The sequence below is a fragment of the Macrobrachium rosenbergii genome, chromosome 36 (assembly GCF_040412425.1).
Source record: "Macrobrachium rosenbergii isolate ZJJX-2024 chromosome 36, ASM4041242v1, whole genome shotgun sequence".
NCBI classification, from domain to species: domain Eukaryota; kingdom Metazoa; phylum Arthropoda; class Malacostraca; order Decapoda; family Palaemonidae; genus Macrobrachium; species Macrobrachium rosenbergii.
In genome coordinates this window covers 15,492,077-15,512,076 of record NC_089776.1, presented here as the reverse complement: position 1 = coordinate 15,512,076, position 20,000 = coordinate 15,492,077, and the positions used below count along the sequence as shown (strand labels likewise).

At 35.7% G+C, this 20,000-nt stretch overlaps 1 protein-coding gene across 31 annotated transcripts in view; it reads left to right on the top strand.

Moving 5' to 3' along the window:
* The window catches only part of LOC136856665 (rho GTPase-activating protein 45-like), a 596,905-nt gene that overhangs the window by 481,584 nt on the left and 95,321 nt on the right, over positions 1 to 20,000 (top strand). For all 31 annotated transcript variants that reach the window (XR_010858450.1, XR_010858451.1, XR_010858449.1 and 28 more), the window contains one exon: positions 8,828 to 8,938. Coding sequence is in view for 28 of the 31 variants with exons in the window: in XM_067134707.1 (XP_066990808.1) it covers positions 8,828 to 8,938 (111 nt within the window). In the remaining 3 variants the exon portion in view is untranslated. The remainder of the gene's footprint in view (positions 1 to 8,827; positions 8,939 to 20,000) is intronic.

The window sequence follows — 20,000 nt, the reverse complement described above, 5'->3', positions numbered from 1 at the left end:
ATATATATATATATATATATATATATATATATATATATATATATATATATATATATAGGCAAATTGGAGTAACGGAAAGGTTCTTTCTTCTTTTATCCGTAAAAATAAATGAATAAAGAAGAAAGAAAGAACTTTAATGGTTACTCCTATTTGCCTGTTGTTTGAGTGTTTGCTCCTGTCTTCATTTTTATATATATATATATATATATATATATATATATATATATATATATATATATATATATATGCATGTGTTTGTGCGTGTTATAAATATATATACATGTAGTCAAGCAGGGGTGGGAATTAACACAAGAGCGCTTCCGTGTGAGATGTAAGAGCTCAAAAGCTCTTGGTCAGCTCTTGTTTTAATCCTTTCTCCAGTTGAATGACAACTTGAAACATTGCAGTTTAAAGAGATATATATATATATATATATATATATATATATATATATATATATATATATATATATATATATATATATATATATATATCTATATATTATAACTGCGTGCACATGCTATTTTGGGTGTACGCACGTGATCTTTAGGGTTATAAATGATGAGTTTTACCTGTAAATAATTTACATCTATCGTTTACATGTATACAACATGTATTTACGGTACATAAAGTTATGTAGATATGTTTGTTTATATAAATAAGTTTGAGTAGATAACGCTTGTAGCTGTCGTGGTGATTTCAAAGAAAGCCTGCGACCTATTTCCTTTCCATGTGAAATATGTGTCGTAAATTTCGGAGAATTGTCATATCACCCTCCCTCTAAAATGATAAAGGATCCAGTTGCCTAGTCAAAGAATAAAATCATATTATAAAGCACAAAAGTAGGCAATATTTTAAAGTGAATTGCAGAGCTGGAATAACAAATGATATTTTTTCTGATTCGATGTGCCATTTATGGTGGCAGAATTGAAGTCATATCTCATTTTACGGTATTGGAAATGAAATGGTATAATTTGAAATAGGCAACGAAAATCTCAAGTGAATATGAACAGGTTAAAGTGAAATGTATGTGTTTTTTCAATTTTGAATCTTAATCGAAGTGATTTTCTTTTTTTTATTTATCTATTTCAGAGATGTCCTCTGAATTTTTTTCCTTAAGTGAGGCAAGCTGGCATGAATTGTGGTATATGCCACACAATCTGAGTGAGTCTTCGTTAGTTAAAAATCAAATTGCAATTTGTAGATAGTATGCCATTTCATAGACTGAATCCACAGACCAGCCGCATTTTTGTTGAGATTTTTCTCTGTGTATCTTAGGTGTGTTTTGCTGAGAGAAAAATACAAAAGTTCAGTTAACTAAGTTTGATCCTTAAATGATCAGGATGGATCATTTCCGATAAGTATCTTCCAGATATCCATAAAATGGCAATGGATCAATCGATTAAGAGAGAGAGAGAGAGAGAGAATAAAATCGACTTGTTTCTTATAGAATTAGGTGATGCAAACATTTTGACGGCAGGGAATCGTTTACTTGAAACAATCGTCTGTAAAACAATTTAAACATTACATTGCGTTATTTCTTTAAAATATGGATTAGTTATTTTTTTTTCAATGAAATCATAGCCATACAAACTGTAATTTCTTGTGTACATATAGTTATTTCGCTATAAATGCATTTCGGATTGCACGCTTCTGTGGCAATTCCAGTCTAATGACGGCTATGGAATTTTCTTCTTGTTTCGGTGTTCCGTGGCTCTTTCAGTCTTCTATCTCTTAAGACCCTGGTCTGTCGCCTTTTTCGTATATGCTCTGCTTTTTCCCCCAGGTTATTTCATTTTTGCTTATATCTTGCCTGGCTTAGATAAGGGTATATGATTACCTGCCAGATCATCATCTACATTAAAATACAAAAAAGTAAAAAAAAAAGTAGCCCATACGTTGTATGAGTAATTTCATTTTCATGCAGTGAGGTATAATTTCACACCGTCCATCTAGTAAGAAAATAATGGGGCAATTTTTGCTATAACTTCAGATATTGCTTTTTGTTTTCTTCTTCTCTCATGACTGAGTTTTTTTACAAACAAGAATTTTTGTAATAGCCGGGATACATCTTTTTAATGAAGCTATTAATATCCGCTTTGGGGAGAGAAAGAGAGTAACAAATATGGGGTTATGTGTAGGTGGTAATTTAGGATGAAAAAGAGAGAGGAAAGGAAATTTGAGGCGGGGGGGATATGTTCAGGTCTCTCTCACACTCCCGTGACGTCACTATCTTGAAACTAGTATATCTTTTCAATGCCTTTATATTTTTTGTATTGTTTTTGTGGCTCGCGAAGTATCGATTGTTGAAGAGCTTTTATTCTCCTGTGTATCTCCCCCAACCGTTGGACTCCAACCTCCATCCCACCGAGAGTCCTTTAGCAGTTTGTATTGTGTTCCTGAAATGATGGCTCATTTTTTATCCAATCTCTTCGAGAGATGGATTGGACGTTTTTTGAATGGCGTTATTGTCTTTTACGTAACGGGGTCGTAATGTGTTTCTTTATCACTGCTGTTCTGTATTCTGATCAGACCTTAGTCTTTTCAAAAGGTATTACTATCTTAAACTAGTTCTCATGCTTCATAAATATGTTGCTCACGAATATTTACAACTGACTTTTTTACCCCCTGGCAATTAACCATCTGGTATTCAAGGCTATACATGTTTTTGGATTTTGAAAGCCTAAACTTTAGTATTTCTTGTTGTTTGGTCTTGGGTTCAGTTTGTGACAGCTCAGTCCCGGATTATCCTGGATTATCTTTCTGTATATTACTCTTTGACAACTGACCATCTGGTATTCTTGTTCTTTTTGTTTACTTCGTAACCCTCTTTACACCCGTGTCTCATTCGTGCCCCGACGATGCGTTAATAAACGTGCAAGCGCTTGGTACTGAATTTCTGCCTGTCATTTTCCTGTGGATTCGCTTATATATATATATATATATATATATATATATATATATATATATATATATATATGTGTATATATATATATATATATATATATATATATATATATATATATATATATATATATATATATATAGTGTGTGTATAAATATATGTGTATGTATATATACACATATATAAATATATATAATTATGTATATGTATATAGGCACAAATATGTTTGTGTATACACACACACACACACACACATATATATATATATATATATATATATATATATATATATACACATATATATATATATATATATACTGTATATATATGATAATATATACATATAAAATTTCTTTATTAAAACATACACAATGATTTTTTCAATGGCAAGGTATAGCTGAAAAGAACCGTACATAGTTTCGCCTGGAGGCAACATTTGCTTACCCGATACAGTCTCGTTTCTGGAACCTGATGTCTTTTTGTTAACGTAGTCGCTGACTATTAAAAAGATGAAGGGAGAAAGCCGAGCATAGGGAGCAATTAGGTCGTTAAATATTTTACTTTTGAGAGGAATATTTTTATGCTTGTGTTTTTAAGTTATTTTGTCTCCACCCTTTTAGTTTGTATTTATGTTCAAGGCGGTGAAGATTTATTATGACAATTCATTTTATTGATTGTGTAGAAGAGGGATGAGGGATGCAATATTATTTATCAGGATTTTGCCCAATTGAGGAAGGACATTGTGATGAGATGCTGTGCAGTCTTGAGATGATGATGATGATGATGATGGCGGGGAATAAAAGTAGCTAGGTGATGATTGTGATTTGTGAGGGGATGATGAGAGCAGTCAGGATGATTGATGGCGGGGAATAAAAAAGGGGATTGTGAGGAGGATGTAGAAAGGGGAGTCTAATGTTGATGACGTGAAAGGTCCTAGAGGAATTTTCATTAGCATCAGGATGAACTAAAGGTTGTGAACAAGTCGTGAAGGGCGTTGGGGACGAGAATCGAAAATGAGATTGGTGGTGAGGATTAATTCCGAGAGAAGTAATGAGAAAGTCTTTAATCTGAAGATCCTTATGTGGATTCTTGTCCAGATCATCAATGGTTGCTTCGTTGGCGTTTCCGTGTTAGCAGTTGCGTTTCCAGGGGCTGAACCAGCAATCGGAAAGCTCTCTCTTAGAAAGTATTGTTATTTGGACTTTCTTTCGGCTGCCGTGCTTCTTCTTGACTCGCTTATTCTTCTTTCACTTCTTTATGTTAGAAGCTCTCTCACAACGCCATCTATACATACATACATACACACACATCTACATATATATGTGTGTATCTGTGTGTTTAATTTTCCCTAGAATATTTACAAGTATTGTGCTAACAAACATGTAACTGAACAGACGCTACCAAAAGTCTTTAGATCTTTAAAAGATGAAACTGCAAGGCACTAGGATAAGATAGCGGAGATTCAATTTTACATTTACTTTTCATGGGCCATTTCCTTTAGTTCATTTTTGGCCACCTTACATTCATGTCTGATTCTAGAGTAAGTGTCTGCATTTAGAAAAATGCTGACGTTGAATTATTCCAGTACTATACTACCATTTACTTATGCACCTATTGTTCGGGCTGTTAAAAAATGCCAGTACATATACTACTGTATCCACATTTACATCTAAATAAGTGTTTTTAATTGCTACCATGCCTATAATTCTTTACAGGTTTAGTTATATCTATCAAATTTTAGTAGTTTTGGTGTTTTAACTATGGTTAAACTTGAGTTTTGTTTACGCTTGTCGATCTCGGAAGAGAAAGACATATAGTGAGAGGGAGAGAGCGGAATATTTCCTATTAGTGCATTCTTGAAAAGAGAGAAAGGGAACGTTGTTGCTTGCCTTGTACGAGAGAGAGAGAGAGAGAGAGAGAGAGAGAGAGAGAGTAGAATATTTTCTACAAGAAAGAGGTGATAGTGGGATTACAAACCTATATTGCGTTTTTATGTTTGTTTGAGAGAGAGAGAGAGAGAGAAAGAGAGAGAGAGAGCCTCTTTTAACAAAACCTATTGTGTTCATGCAAAATACCCCACTTAAACAATTGCTTCCGGCTTCTGTCAAAAGTTCCGGGCGTTGTCATGGCGACATTGCTCTGTTTAATCCCCCTTTCACACGTCAGTTGTTTGTTCAGGTTCCACCAATTCGTTGATTTGTTCCTGTTTTTGCTTTTGTGATCGGAAAACAAAAATTGGCGCAGATTGGCACGCTTCGTTAAACACGGAAAAAGCCTGATGGGGAGAGACTGGTTTTGTTAGGGAAAAAGGGAGCGAAGGAAGAGACGAAAGAGGAAAATAATAATAAATGTAGAGATAAAAGGAAAAAGGTATAAACGCGATGGTTCAGAACCGACTGTTTTGCCCCGTTATTTGTGCTTTCATTTCCGGAGTGAGTAATCTGCTTAGTTTTGTGCATTCTGTGGCCATTATTTTGATGACCATTACAATGCACTGGTAGCATTTTTAGGGGATTTTATACGCTGGTGCAAGAGTAACTATATTTATTTGTTTAGTTATTGTTAATTTATTTATTTGTTTGCATTTCGTTTTCCTTTATAATTTTTCTTCCTTCGCCCGCCTTCCTTCTCCTTCGCCCCGTTCATGTTCAGAAATGGGCATTCTCTTCTGGGGAGTTTTGTTATATTGAAGTGGGTAGCCTTTCAACTTGTTCCATATGAGTGCAGGATTATAATCAACCACAATTACAGTAATAATAATTTGCTGTTTATAGATTTATATATATATATATATATATATATATATATATATTATATTTATATATTATATATATATATATATATATATATATATATATATATATATATATATATATATATATATATATATATATATATATATATATATATATATATATATATATATATATATAAGTCCTGCTCTTTAATAGTGTATTATGAGTACTGCAATTTGATTCTTCATCTTTTACATACATTTATTTACATAATGCAAAGTGTGAGACTTATTCATTTGATGCTTTATTCACTATATGATTGTATTTACTGATTCCTCTTTATAAAAAGTGTTTTTGTAAGTTATATTTTTACCTTTTGTTTTTGTTTGTCATATCATAATTTATTATGTAGTTCTAGACCATTTTGGTGATAGTAAACCTTACCATGTTAGCAATAAATGATTACCGTTTCCGATACTGCAGTATATATGTTTCTGTACGTATGGATGCCCCGTGTAGGGAGGTAATTATCTTATGCTAACGAAAAGGAAAAGCTTCATCACTAATGATAAATAAACTAATTTTCCAGAACACATTTCAGTCGCAAATAATCAAAACGCAACCCTAATTGCAACAATTACAACAATTTCAGACCCACGTTACAGCGCCCGCTTGAACTCACAAATCCAGCTGATGGTAAAAAGAAAGTGTAATAATTCCCGAAACAGTGAATACCAACCGGTGCTCTCTCGTTGTTGATTATGGTACACTTTTCTTTATCCTGGAAAATCCTTGATCCACTTAATGGATGGCCACCATTTCCCCAAGGCATAAACGATACGGGGATCTTTTCCAGCATTCCTGGAATATCACGCTAGACACTAATGGTTCCACGTCCACTGGGACTAATTCCATTGGTTGAATCTAAATCTCTCTTTTTTTTTCTTATTTTTGTGTTACTTTATGTTTTATTAAGGTGCCTTGGGTTAAAAAGATAATGAACATGTTTTTCATGTGCAAAGAATAGGATGGGGAACAGCTGAAAGAGGTTGAAGACTAGCCCCTTTTTCCCCGTAGAATTTTCCGTACGTATTTTTGAGGTATCTCTGTGATATGTTCAGTGGATAAGAGATTGTTTGTAAAGAAAGTAGGTCGTTTCATTTAACATCATCTTTTATAAAGTGCGTTTTTCGAGGTTATATGGACTTATGATTTTTGTACTATAAATGAACTTGGTTCATTTTATATATATATATATATATATATATATATATATATATATATATATATATATATATATATATATATATATATATATTAATTATACAGTTCCTCGCTGGACGAGTCGGTAGAGTTCTCGGCTAGTATTCTGCTTGGTCCGAGTTCAAGTCTCCGGCCGGCCAATGAAGAATTAGAGGAATTTATTTCTGGTGATAGAAATTCATTTCTCGCTGTAATGTGGTTCGGATTCCACAATAAGCTGTAGGTTCCGTTGCTAGGTAACCAATTGGTTCTTAACCTCATAAAATAAGTCTAATCCTTCGGGCCAGCCCTAGGAGAGCTGTCAATCAGCTCAGTGGTCAGGTTAAAGTAAGATATACTTAACTCTTTTATACAGTATACTGTATAGTTCAGAGCTAGAAAAAATAAGCAAAACAACCTGAGTGTGGTGTACCTTGAGATGAAGGAAGGTTGCCATAGTTCTCTAGGTACAGTCGACCCATTTTACGCTTCGAGTACTGTAATTGTTTCGAGCGAAACATAACTGCGTTCACCTAGAAGAATTGGTAAGCACTTTTGTTTCAAGTGCCGCTGAGAGAACAGATCAACTTTCAGACTTCAGATGATCAGAGTTATTCGAGAAACTTTACTGAATGGTCGAAATGACTTTAGATACTGTTAAAAGAACTGACTGGCTTCAATTCCATTGCTGGAAGAACAATACTGACTGTATGGGCTTCATATCTTCAGAAGTGGTGATAAGTGAGGAATTACCCGTGGAAGTAAGAAATTGAAGGTAAGGTATTATAAAAGTAACTTGAAAACGGTTCAGCACTATTGCAATGAGCGGCTGTTGCACGATGACTCATTCTACGAGTAAAGTGGGTCTCGTCTTGGATCGATGGACGTTTTAATAATTAATTACTCGTATCATTTTATCAGCACTGCTTAATGTGCCTTTTATATAGTTTAAATGATGAAATGTATTTTTTAACTGTATAATAACGGGACCTTTTTATCGAAGCTGTTTGATGGACTAAGGTCTGGTTCTCCGTTAGGTTGATGAATAGCTCGACTGTGTTGGTGTTTTTCACATGGGTCTTCCTGAACCTTTCTACTATATAGGTTTGAACTAAACCACTTCTAACTCTTGCGTAGACGTTCAAGCGCTATTAGTATTTCATGTAAAAACTTCGTTTGTATTCTGCGAAACATGATAATAATCGTATGAAAACACAGCTTGCTTAATTGGTGCAGGTATGACAATAAACGTCGCATTGTGTTGCTTGGTAAGAATTTTAATTGCTTTTTGTTCAACTTAAGATGTTTTGATTTTTCTTTATTCAGTTATTCACATGGTTTTGTAATATTTGCACATATTCTGATCATGGGAATCAGTATTATGCAATTTATTATATATACCACAGTGTACTGTTACGTTTTATGTACCCTGCGTTAGCTGTGATCAAATATTGATCTTATTTTCTGGAGAGAAATTTACGCATTTTTTTTAAAACCGAAGTTGAATCTTCTCGTCCCCCTTCCATGTTTTCAAGCGGCCCCTTATTCCTTATATTTTAAATTCGTACAGTGGAGATAAAGATTATAGAATAATTGATGTTTTTGTATCTTTTTGTTTCTTTCATCTGCGTTCATCATTGGTTTCCTTTTTGATGTACAAAGAGTTCATTCTATAGACGCTTGCGTAGCAGGCTTCTGGCTTTTGCTACAAGCATGTGGACATTTGTTAAAAGAGAACCAGGGCTTGGTTGTCGTGTATATATATATATATATATATATATATATATATATATATATATATATATATATATATATATATATATATATATATATATACTGTATATATATGTGTGTGGGTGTGTGTATGTATATATATATATTCTGTATGCATAACAATTTCAGAAAGTTCTATATTAACCTTATTTTAAAACGTTTCTTCCCACAGAGCTTCCTGCCGTTCCAGTCTATATACTGCACGGCTCTTGACCAAGACATTGAGAATTGTACCAACCTGAGTGCCACCTGTAATCTTCTGCAAACTCACAAGTTCATTGAGGTGAGGACATTTTATTTCTGCCTTTCATATTTTTTTTTTTTTTTATTTCCTCCACCTCAAAAATTCTATTAGATTTTCCTTCTTAAAAAGGTGAGCGTGTTCGGTGTTTATAACTCTTGTTGTGTGTGGTCGAGCAGATTGGTCGCGTACATCAAGAAGCCTTGCATCCTCTTGCAAATTCAATTTCGGTTTTTCTGCGCTTGTGGTTATGTGTTTGTTGGGTCTTGATTATTTATTCGTTATTTTCCTCGCTCTGTATATTACGTATTTGTTATTTTTCACACTTTGTTCCACTAAAGCGGACACTGCAATTTAATTGCCATGTATCCTCGCTCCACTTAAGTTTTGATCAGTTTTGATAATAAGAGCAAGGAGAGAGAGAGAGAGAGAGAGAGAGAGAGAGAGAGAGAGAGAGAGAGAGAGAGAGAGAGAGAGAGCCTTGAATGTTATTTTTGTAATAATTCATTGTGCAAAGCCTATTTATTCACATTTAACGGTGTCAGTGCCTGCATCTAAATGCGCATATGTGCATTTAAAACTTATTATCGTAAAGATCATAAAGATTGACCTCTTAAGAAGGAACTTGCGTGGGCGTTCCGATATTATCGAGAAGTGTTCCTTCGGCCAAACTAGTTTAAATTGGTTTTACGATGCTGTACCGAGGCGTGGACGAGCCATTGTATCTCTAATGCCCAGTAACAAAAGGAGTATACCCATTGTGGAGGTAAGGCCTGACAATAAAACGCATATCGCCCACTGATTCCAAGAACATAACCGAGATTCAGCCTAAAGATCATATGAGGATTTGCTACTGCCGAAAAGAAGGGCGTGAATGGCAACTGAGATGCATATTAAAGTTGGCGTTATTATTATTGTAATTTGACCTCTGAATCGTATTGTTAGAGTCCCGTAGGGTCCACCCAAACGATTTATTCTTAAATGAAAATCGAAAATGGAGCAAAGAGAAGCTCAAAGAGTCAGGAAGCTAAGTAAGAAGAAATCAAACGGAACGGACGAAAAGTCTGATGCGGAAAACAAGGCAGTCTTGGTCGAGGGGACGCTATAAGGCACACTGGATGCTGAACCTCCCTATTTCTTGTAGGGAAAACAACAGGGGCCCTGGAATGAAGGTGGATTTGCCATTGTTTGGGTAGCATGGTTGTTTTGCTGTGTAAAGACATCAGGTACATTCCCTAGAGCTCAAGTATCAGTGTGATTAGTCCTCTATATAATTCCATTCTGGAACGTGGAGATCTTTAACTTCCTCTGTGTTTCATTAGTGATTGAATGTAGCTTTCTAAAAGGCTGGTTTTTCATCAAATGAGAAAATTCCATTGACAGATTGCGGTGCTCGATCTTAACTTCGGAAACCATATTCTTTCTTGTGCTTATTAACAGTAAATAGTTGTAGTTTTACTCAAATTTGAAGAAAAAAATCAATGCCTGAACTGAAATAGCTTTTATTCGATTTAAAAATATGAAGATATAGCATTATTTACTAAAAAAAAAAGATATTGAAAAACAGTAAGAAAAAATGTGTAACTTGAGCGAACAAGCAATGTAAATGTGACCGTCATAGAAAACCGTTATCATTGGATCGTTTTGAATTGGGAAGTGTTGTAAAATATATCATCATCGATAGATCCTACATAATGAAAGAGGTAGTTTAACAAAAGTCCTTTATCAGTAGTATGACTCCTTTTTCGCGATTTTTTTTACTGTGGAGTGTAGAGGTATTGTAATTGACAACTCTCTCTCTCTCTCTCTCTCTCTCTCTCTCTCTCTCTCTCTCTCTCTCTCTCTTAGAAATGTGCCCCTTTCTTTTACAACAGAAGATTAGAAGTACATTTTCTGTGAAAGGCTGGAAAGCTATTGTGCTCTAATCCGGGGTCCATTCTTGGCACGAAGGGAAGATATTCTATTAATTTAAGAGCTACGTTTCCCAACCGCGATAAGCTCATTCATCTCCTTGACACTGTTTCCTTTTGTGGTTGTGTGGGGGGAGCGCGTTGAAATACGTCAACCCTATAGTCAGATTAATTTTATTTTGGACATCCATAATTTAGGATTTTTCTTTCAGTTATTATTTTAAACTCCCCACGGCTATTTATTATTGCAATGGTGGGGTTGATGCAGAGAGACAAGACAGGGCATTACACGTTGCTGCAAAGTTATGGGATAAGAAAATACGGTGCGGTGTTATTGTGTGGCGTAGCTGTTTCGAGGCGTTAGTGTTGATCAGGGAACGCTGAAGAGAAACTTAAAGAAACTTGTGAAAGTTTAAAATAGTTTTTAAAAAACTAGAAGCAAACGTGAGCAAGAGTAGGCTTTTGAGGGCACAAGGAAACCAGTCCAGCTGTATACGAATTTTGAAGTAAGTGTAACAGATGATAGTAGGATGAGAGGAAAGATGAACCACTGAATAAGAGAATGAAAGAGGAAAGCAAAGTTTATTCATACATTCCAGATAGGAATATATGAAGGACTTGTTAAGCCAATTGTCTTGAATTGTTTGCGTATCATATGTGGAATCAGAAGGATTAAAGGGTGACATATAAAAATACTTGTATTGGTAAAAAGAGAAACTTGCGTAGAAAAGATGGGTCAATATTTAGAGATTGTTTGGTCACGTAGAGGGAATGGAAGACGGAAAGCTGAATGTAATTGCATCATTCGGGATTTTTGGGAGAGCGTGAAAGAGGAAATCTTACGGAGTGCTACACTGATAAAGTGGAAAAGACTTTGAAAGGCCACTGAGAACCACCTCAAAGCAAGTGTGTCTATGAATGACGTTGGGTACTGGGGGGTTCGACACACAGCTGATGAGCCGTCTTTACGGACCCGCGAAACACATGTTTCAAGATTTTTGCTCAGTAATATCATCTGTTCAGCTGTTAAAGTAAATGTGGCAGTGATCGCTGTGTGTGTGCATGTGCGTAAGCACATATATACAGACATAAATAAGTATAAATCATCGCACCCTCCTTCTTATCCAACATATTAGTCCTTCCTTAAAACATGTAGCTGGTTTTACCAATTGGAAGCTATCGCGTATATCTGTGTTCTGGGAAAATCTATTGTCCCATCTCTTCTATCAGGAAGCAGAAATTTATCCACTGGAGAGTATCTCCTACTTTTCCCACTGTCTGATTCGACTTTATGAAGGCGTGAATTCCTTTTCTTACTAAATTCTTGAAGGCAAAAAATGACGCCCAACCCTCCTTTTCAAATGAATTTTCCCTTACTGCATTTTTGGTGCCGAAGATGTTTTACCCTTCCTCTTTCTATACCAACTGGGAGATTCATGGGCGCAGAAGATCCATTAGAGAGGTTCCTGTTATGTCCACCAATTATCGAACTCTGAAACGAAATCACCGGATTCAGAACGTTCGGCCGGTGTGAGAGCGGATGTGTGTGTGTGTGAGGGCCGGGGTGGGGTGGGGTTTGGGCGGGGGTGTTGATTCTGGAAATCGATGGTTGCTCAGAAAGGGGTTTTGGAACTTTATGTCCAGCTTTCCTTCTCCAAGCATCGACCTCAGGAAGGTCTATAGAAAGTATAAAAATCTTGTCCATAATTCTTCAATGTATATATATATATATATTTATATATACATACATACACATATATATATATATATATATATATATATATATATATATATATATATATATATATATATATATATATATATATATATATATATATATATATATATAGAAATATCATTAGCATAATATATATATATATATATATATATATATATATATATATATATATATATATATATATATATATATATATATATATATATTTAATTATATATATACAGGTACGTATGCATGTCCATGTTACCTGTTTGTTTACGTATTTACTTTGAACAGTGGACCTTCTTCCAGACAGATGTAAAGAAATTATATTTTTCCCGATAAGAGGATGATTAATAAAATATGTGAATAAGGTAACCGAGGCTAAATATAGTAGAAAAGGAATCATCAGAGAAATCGCATTAGGCCATCAGGGACGTCCTACTTCTGAGATTAATTCTTCTCTCTCTCTCTCTCTCTCTCTCTCTCTCTCTCTCTCTCTCTCTCTCTCTCTCTCTCTCTCTCTCTCTCTCTCTCTCTCTCTCTTTACGTCTGCATGAGGTTTTTGGGTTTTTGGCTTCCCAGTCTATTCCGTTTAAAACAGATTTGAGTTCGCAATTTTCTTGCTAGGTAATAGACTGCTACATCGGTAACTGATGGACTTGTTTCGACCATTCTCGGCTTTGTGCTTCAAGCTAAGGTATCCCGCATTTATTTCGAAATTTAGATTCTTCTCATGGTCTGATTTCAAGTTTATTTGATAATATCGTCCCTTTCAGTTACCATCACCTTTGATGAATTTGAATATTCCTATCTTTTGTGTAATTAATGAATTCGATTTTTTTTTTGTAGTGAACATTCCTGCTGTTCTCGAGGATTTGAAATTTTCTCCTTCCCTATGTAGTTAATAAATCTGTCATCCTTCCTCTTTCTAACAGGTGGCTTGTTATTAAGTTTCCATTCAGTCTCTCCTTTGTAAGCAGAAATCTAGTTATTAGGTGTCGAAAGTTCATTTTAAAAGTAAAGACTGATAACTGTGTTCGTTTGGGAATCCATTTTTAATTTTGAATTTTCTCTTCATAATGGGAATTCTTGACGGGGGTCCGGGTGCTTCTAGTCTTCAGCTTTAATAGTAACCATATGTAATCCTTTTATTTCTTGTTTCATAATCTTTGGTAGGAGGTGGGACTCCTCAACAAAATCTAGATAATTTACATTTGTAGTATGTGAGTTTTTATCTATAGTATATATGCATTCACAGATATGATTATATATAGATTATATATGTGTGTGTGTTATATGAAGTTCCTTTTAATTACTTTTTAGTTTCGTATTTAATTCCATGACGACGTCAATAACGTAGATGTTTCGATGCCAGTTTTAGCAATCATAACTCAATCTTGTATCATAACCTTTCATGCTGTCGAAAATGAATTGAATTAACATATTTTACTTTGGTTCACTTTTGGTTTATTTCTCTTACCAGCTGAAATAAGTAATTTATGCTGCGTTCAGATGTATACCATATATTTTATTTTACATATGAAACAGAGAGGAATCACAAATCGACAACCAAAATAGTCGACGTCCGACAAAAACCACTAAAAAGGGAAGTATTGAAATGTGGTGGTCAAGGTCCGCAGACTTGTTTTCGAATGTGTGTGGTTGTGTATGTATATTATATATATATAGAAGTGAACACATGGGAACATGCTTCACAGAAATAAATAAATTTCTGGCTCACAACGGGACCGAACCCCGGTCTTCCCAGAGAGGGTTTAGTAATTCGGACGCAATTGCTAATGCCCTGCACTCACTCGAAAGACCGGGGTTCGGTCCTGTTGTGAGTCATAAACACACACACACACATATATATATATATATATATATATATATATATATATATATATATATATATATATATATATATATATATATATTACCGTGCTTTTTTGTGGTGAACTCTTCAAAATGTAAAACAGCACGTACAACTAGATTTTTCTAAATGCTGTGCGTTTTTAGTTGAGCACAGTTGTGTCAAATTAAATGTCGCGATAAATCTTTTATTGCGTTTATTTTCCCTCTGCTTTGTTCGTGCGTTTTCACCTGAAGAGATGCACATTTGCTCATTTACATTTGTGTCGTGGTCTCAAGACTGCTTCATGTATTTATTTTTTAATTTAAAGTTTATCGATAACACGTATTTTTCTAAATATTTCGTATTTCATCTGATGGCGAAATTAATAGCATGTTTCATCTAAACCTTTCAGAAGAGAAAGGATTATAAAATTGCGGAAAATGTTCCATTGGTCACATAAGTATTTTTGAGCTTTACATTTTCGATATATATTTATAAAATTGTTACGACCAGGTCAGAAAATGTTGGCTGGCAATAAAATTAAACCTGCGTTAAAAGAAATTCAATTGAATGACGTATTCGGAATCTGGAATTGAAAATTGTTGCGTGTCCTAAAACCCTCGCCCCGGAAACTTCCTTTTTCGTAGTTTTTGCTCTTTTTATCAACTTCTTTTTCATTCCCAGCACTACCGCGGTAGTTAGAAACATTCAGTGATTAATAGATTCTGTGGGAGTTACGTGTTTATTAAATTAAAAATTCCATAGTTTGTTTGTGGGATGATGTTGCTAGCCCCACGCCGTGTCCGATGGATGTTTAATGGGCTTGATGTGCCGAATACATGTGATTTTCTCGAGCTCGGACGGAATGCCGAATGCACTTTAGCAGAAGGACAGGAAGTCGAACCCATGATGCCGAATGGACACAAAGCCGAACGGACATAAAACCGAATGGACAAAGCCGAACGGACACAAAGCCGAACACAAAGCCGAACGGACACAAAGCCGAATGGACACAAAGCCGAACGGACATAAAACCGAATGGACAAAGCCGATCGGACACAAAGCCGAATGGACACAAAGCCGAACGGACATAAAACCGAATGGACAACGCCGATCGGACACAAAGCCGAACGGACACAAACACAAAGCCGAACGGAAGCCGAATGGACACAAAGCCGAACGGACATAAAACCGAATGGACAAAGCCGATCGGACACAAAGCCGAATGGACACAAAGCCGAACGGACACAAAGTCGAATGGACACAAAGCCGAACGGACACAAAGCCGAATGGACACAAAGCCGAAACGAACGGACACAAAGCCGAATGGAACAAAGCCGAACGGACATAAAACCGAATGGACAAAGCCGATCGGACACAAACACGGACAAAGCCGAACGGAAATGGACACAAAGCCGACCGGACATAAAACCGAATGGACAAAGCCGATCGGAAGCCGAACGGACAAAGCCGAACGGACACAAAGTCGAACGGACACAAAGCCGAACGGACACGCCGAATGGACACAAACCGAATGGACATAAAACCGATGGAAAGCCGATCGGACAAGCCGAATGGACACAAAGCCGAACGGACACAAAGCCGAATGGACACAAAGCCGAACGGACACAAAGCCGAATGGACACAAAGCCGAACGGACACAAAGCCGAACGGACACAAAGCCGAATGGACACAAAGCCGAACGGACACAAAGCCGAATGGATATAAAGCCGAATGGACACAAAGCCGAACGGACAAAAAAAAAAAAAAAAAACACGAAGTTTAATGACCACTTTACCAGTCTGGCACGGAAGATTTAATGAGATAGTTAGTTCTTGACAACTACCAATTCGCCATTTAGTTACTAAGAGATGTTTCTCATACTAACAATTTGAAATATATATGAAAAAAGAATTGCCTCTAAGCGTTGTTGGTTCTCTGAATAAGAGAGAAACGCTTGGACGAATGGTAAGGAGAGCAAGAAATGTTAACGGGAGTGAAACCCTGGTAGTTGTGACGCCAGATAACCCACAATTAATAATAATAATAATAATAATAATAATAATAATAATAATAATAATAATAATAACGAAAGTGAAGACTTGAATATAACAACACCTGGAGAAAACATTCGGCTCTATGAAACTATCGCTATGACCATTTTTTCAACAGAGAAGAATTTGAAATGACATGGTTTGGCGATGGCACATTTGACTGCTCCTCTCGAAAAACAGCTGTATACTATACATGCTATTATTTCAGAGATCAAAACCTTGCCATTGTGTACTGCATTGCAAGTAACAAAGAAGAGAAAACGTATGACGAAATTTTTACATTTTTGAAAAACAAAGGCGTTCAGGATTCAGATTCAATAACAATAGACTTCGAACGAACAGCAATAAATAGCATTAAAAAACTTGACTAATACATCAATAAGAGGTTGCTTCTTTCATTTTGGTCTGTGTTTATGGCGAAATATCCAGTCTTGTGGACTGCAACAATGGTATGTAACCCGACAATGCCCTTTTCATTAAGCAGTTACAAGCGCTTGCCTTTGTCCCACCCACAGACGTGCATGAGTTATTTGACCAATTAGTGAATTCCATAACTGCCGAAACTGATGACTTATCAAGTGATTTTCTAGTACTTTTTGAAAGTACGTGGTTGGGAATAACCTAGAGAGGGCGTCGAAGAAGGCCAATTTATGATGATGGTTTATGGTCTATCCACACTCGAGTTTGTGATAATTTGCCGAGAACGGCAATTCTTCGGGCTTTTAAAAAGAGACTCAGTGTAACTCATCCTACAATCACCAAACCACTAAAAGTTATTAGAAAAGAGCAGCAGCATCCTATGAAATTTTAGTGGAGCAGGCATCTATAGGGATTGGCATATCACGGCCTAACAAGAAATACGATACCATTAACGATAGAATAAAAACTGTTTGCAATTCTTTACTCACAATTTTTAAATCAACTTGTAATGACTTTATTTTAACGTGTTCACATTGTAAATCCAATAAAGAAATCCATTATAAAGTTGCTTTATTTATACCTGTATATACGCGTTTCATTTCCTTTCAGCTTTATGTCCGTTCGGCATTATAAACTTGAAACTGCATGTCCGTTCGACATTATGGGTTTCGACCTCTTGTCCGTTCGACATCATGGGTTCGACTTCCTGTCCTTCGGCAGAAGTGCATTCGGCAACCTGTCTGTGTACCTATTTTCTTTGTGGTCACCCATCCAAATACTGCCTAGACTCAACGTTATAGTGAACGTGTAACTTCCGTTGCAACCCAGTGCATCTTCTGCAAGCTTATGTCTCTTTCCTCTTTCATCTTAAGAAAAATAATAGACATTTACGTATATATTATTGTGGTCTTTTCATCCGTTAGTATTATTATGCTGACGAAGATGTTTCGCAGCCTGCTGTCAATTGATGCTTCGTCTTAGAAAATCTGGTTTGCCAGATTTCTGAATATTGTAGCCGGAAATGGAAGGAAGTTAGGGGCGCATTATTAATATTGTCTTTACGAAAAGAGCAAAATTACCATTTTTATCCGCTTTTGTTATTAAAAAGATTTTATATAAAAAATTTTTTTATTTCATAGTTTGGCATAAAGAGGTCCGAAAAATCATGTCTCTGGGAAATGTAGTTCACTCCTGAAGTGTCTATTAGAGTAAAATGTTCGTACTGAAGTGAATATAAAATTGATTTTTTTTTAATTTTCAATACCAGAAGAATTTTTTTTAATCGAAGTCGTTTGAACTCATTCCAGTTGTGGCAGTAAAAATGAAAATAAAAAATGCCCCTCATTAACAGCTTTCATTTTCCCGTAATAATTAAGTCTAAGCGTGGATGAAATATCTTTTTAAAATTATCTATTTTTAAATCCTTTGCTACGTTTTTAAATTCATTTGTATTTAGCCTTTTCTTGCATACACTAATTTATGCGTATCATTTACAAAACGAGGTATTGAAATTAAGTCAGCAGGGCTAGAAATTTGTAATAATAGGAGTAAAGTAGTGGAAATTACATTAGTGGCATTTACTTCCTAATTTATTTATAACCTGGAGTAATTTCTTGACATTATTTATGTCTGATTAAAACAACATCATCTGCTTGTTTCAAGAGTCAAGTTTCTATCGTAATTGCGGCCCAGACATTCGGATCCATCTCAACCACTTGTCTTCGTTGTCAAATCCATGAGCAGGGCAAACAGCAAAGGTGACATATCATAACCCTGTAGTATCACAGTATTTACAGTAAACTTACTAGACATTACTCCATCAACGTCGCATTGTAATGAAGGCGATGATGGGGATGAAAGTTTTATATATATATATATTTATATATGAAATAGCAAATAAGGCGAAGCAAGGTTGAATCTCTGTGTAAGGCATGTCGGAAATGACTCGCGGAAATGGAGTGTGGTTGCTGAATGCAAACAATAGTAACAAGGTTGAAGCTGTTGAGACGATCTGTTTCCACAGTGTATTGTTCGTAAGAATAATTGAGAGGTGAGAAATTTGACCGTACGTAAAAGTGGTTAAGAGGTCATGTTTGGGATGATCTGGCCATGTAGAAACGAAGGACGATAGGGAGGTTAAGAGTTTGTAATTTGGCAGTGTTAGCAGACAGGAGGAAACTAAAACCTAATAGGCTCAGGACACATGGGTTCGATGAATAATTAGGAAGGAAGGACCTCGAAATCCTGAAAACTGGAGGGCGTGGAAAACTGAGGTGAATGGCGTGTGCCCAGTTCATCCATGATTCAGTAGTTACAGTATGAATGTGGTAATGACCACTTTAATTGTTTACCTGTGAAGTCACACTCACACGCCACACGCACGCATACACACACATAGAGACACAAATATATACATATATATAATGTATATATGCATATATATATGTATATAATATATATGTGTGTTTTTGTGTGTGTGTATTATGATTACCACTCCGATGAGAGAGATCCTCATCGCCATCTTTTCCCAACATGGGAGCAACATGACAAATCCAATGGTACTCTGACCTTTCCAATGTCACGGCAAAATGCCAGCAAAACGAGATTCAACATTATTCCGGGGCGCATGTTACAGAGGATTTCCTCTTAGAATTTAATGCCGTGTAACACGTCGTAAGGTCTGCCTCCTGTGTTACAGTGCTGTGCACTTACTGTAGTTTGTTGCAAATGTTATATGAATAGACCCTTTTCCTTCCATTTTATTTTAATATTTTTAAGAATTTGATACGGAATAAAACTTTTGAATTTACTCTGGTGGTTGCAGTGACTTTTTCTGAATTGTCTGCAAAAATCTGGTTGAGATACTTTAGGCACTGGGTCTAGGTCTTAAACTATATTTTTAAATCCGAAATTTCTTTTTACAGAAGGAATACAAAAAGATACAGTTGCCAGGATGAGTGCGAGCCTCATATTAGTGTGGGTGTGAAAGTAGAGAATATAAGTACTAGTTACGAAGAAAAGATCGACCAATCCTGTCGCGCTCAAAGACACAGTGTTGCTGGCCAATGATAGCCTCTGTATTCTTATGTTCGAATGATTAGTAATTCGCGTCGCGTAATTAAGTGTTAGATTAGAAAGCTTTTTA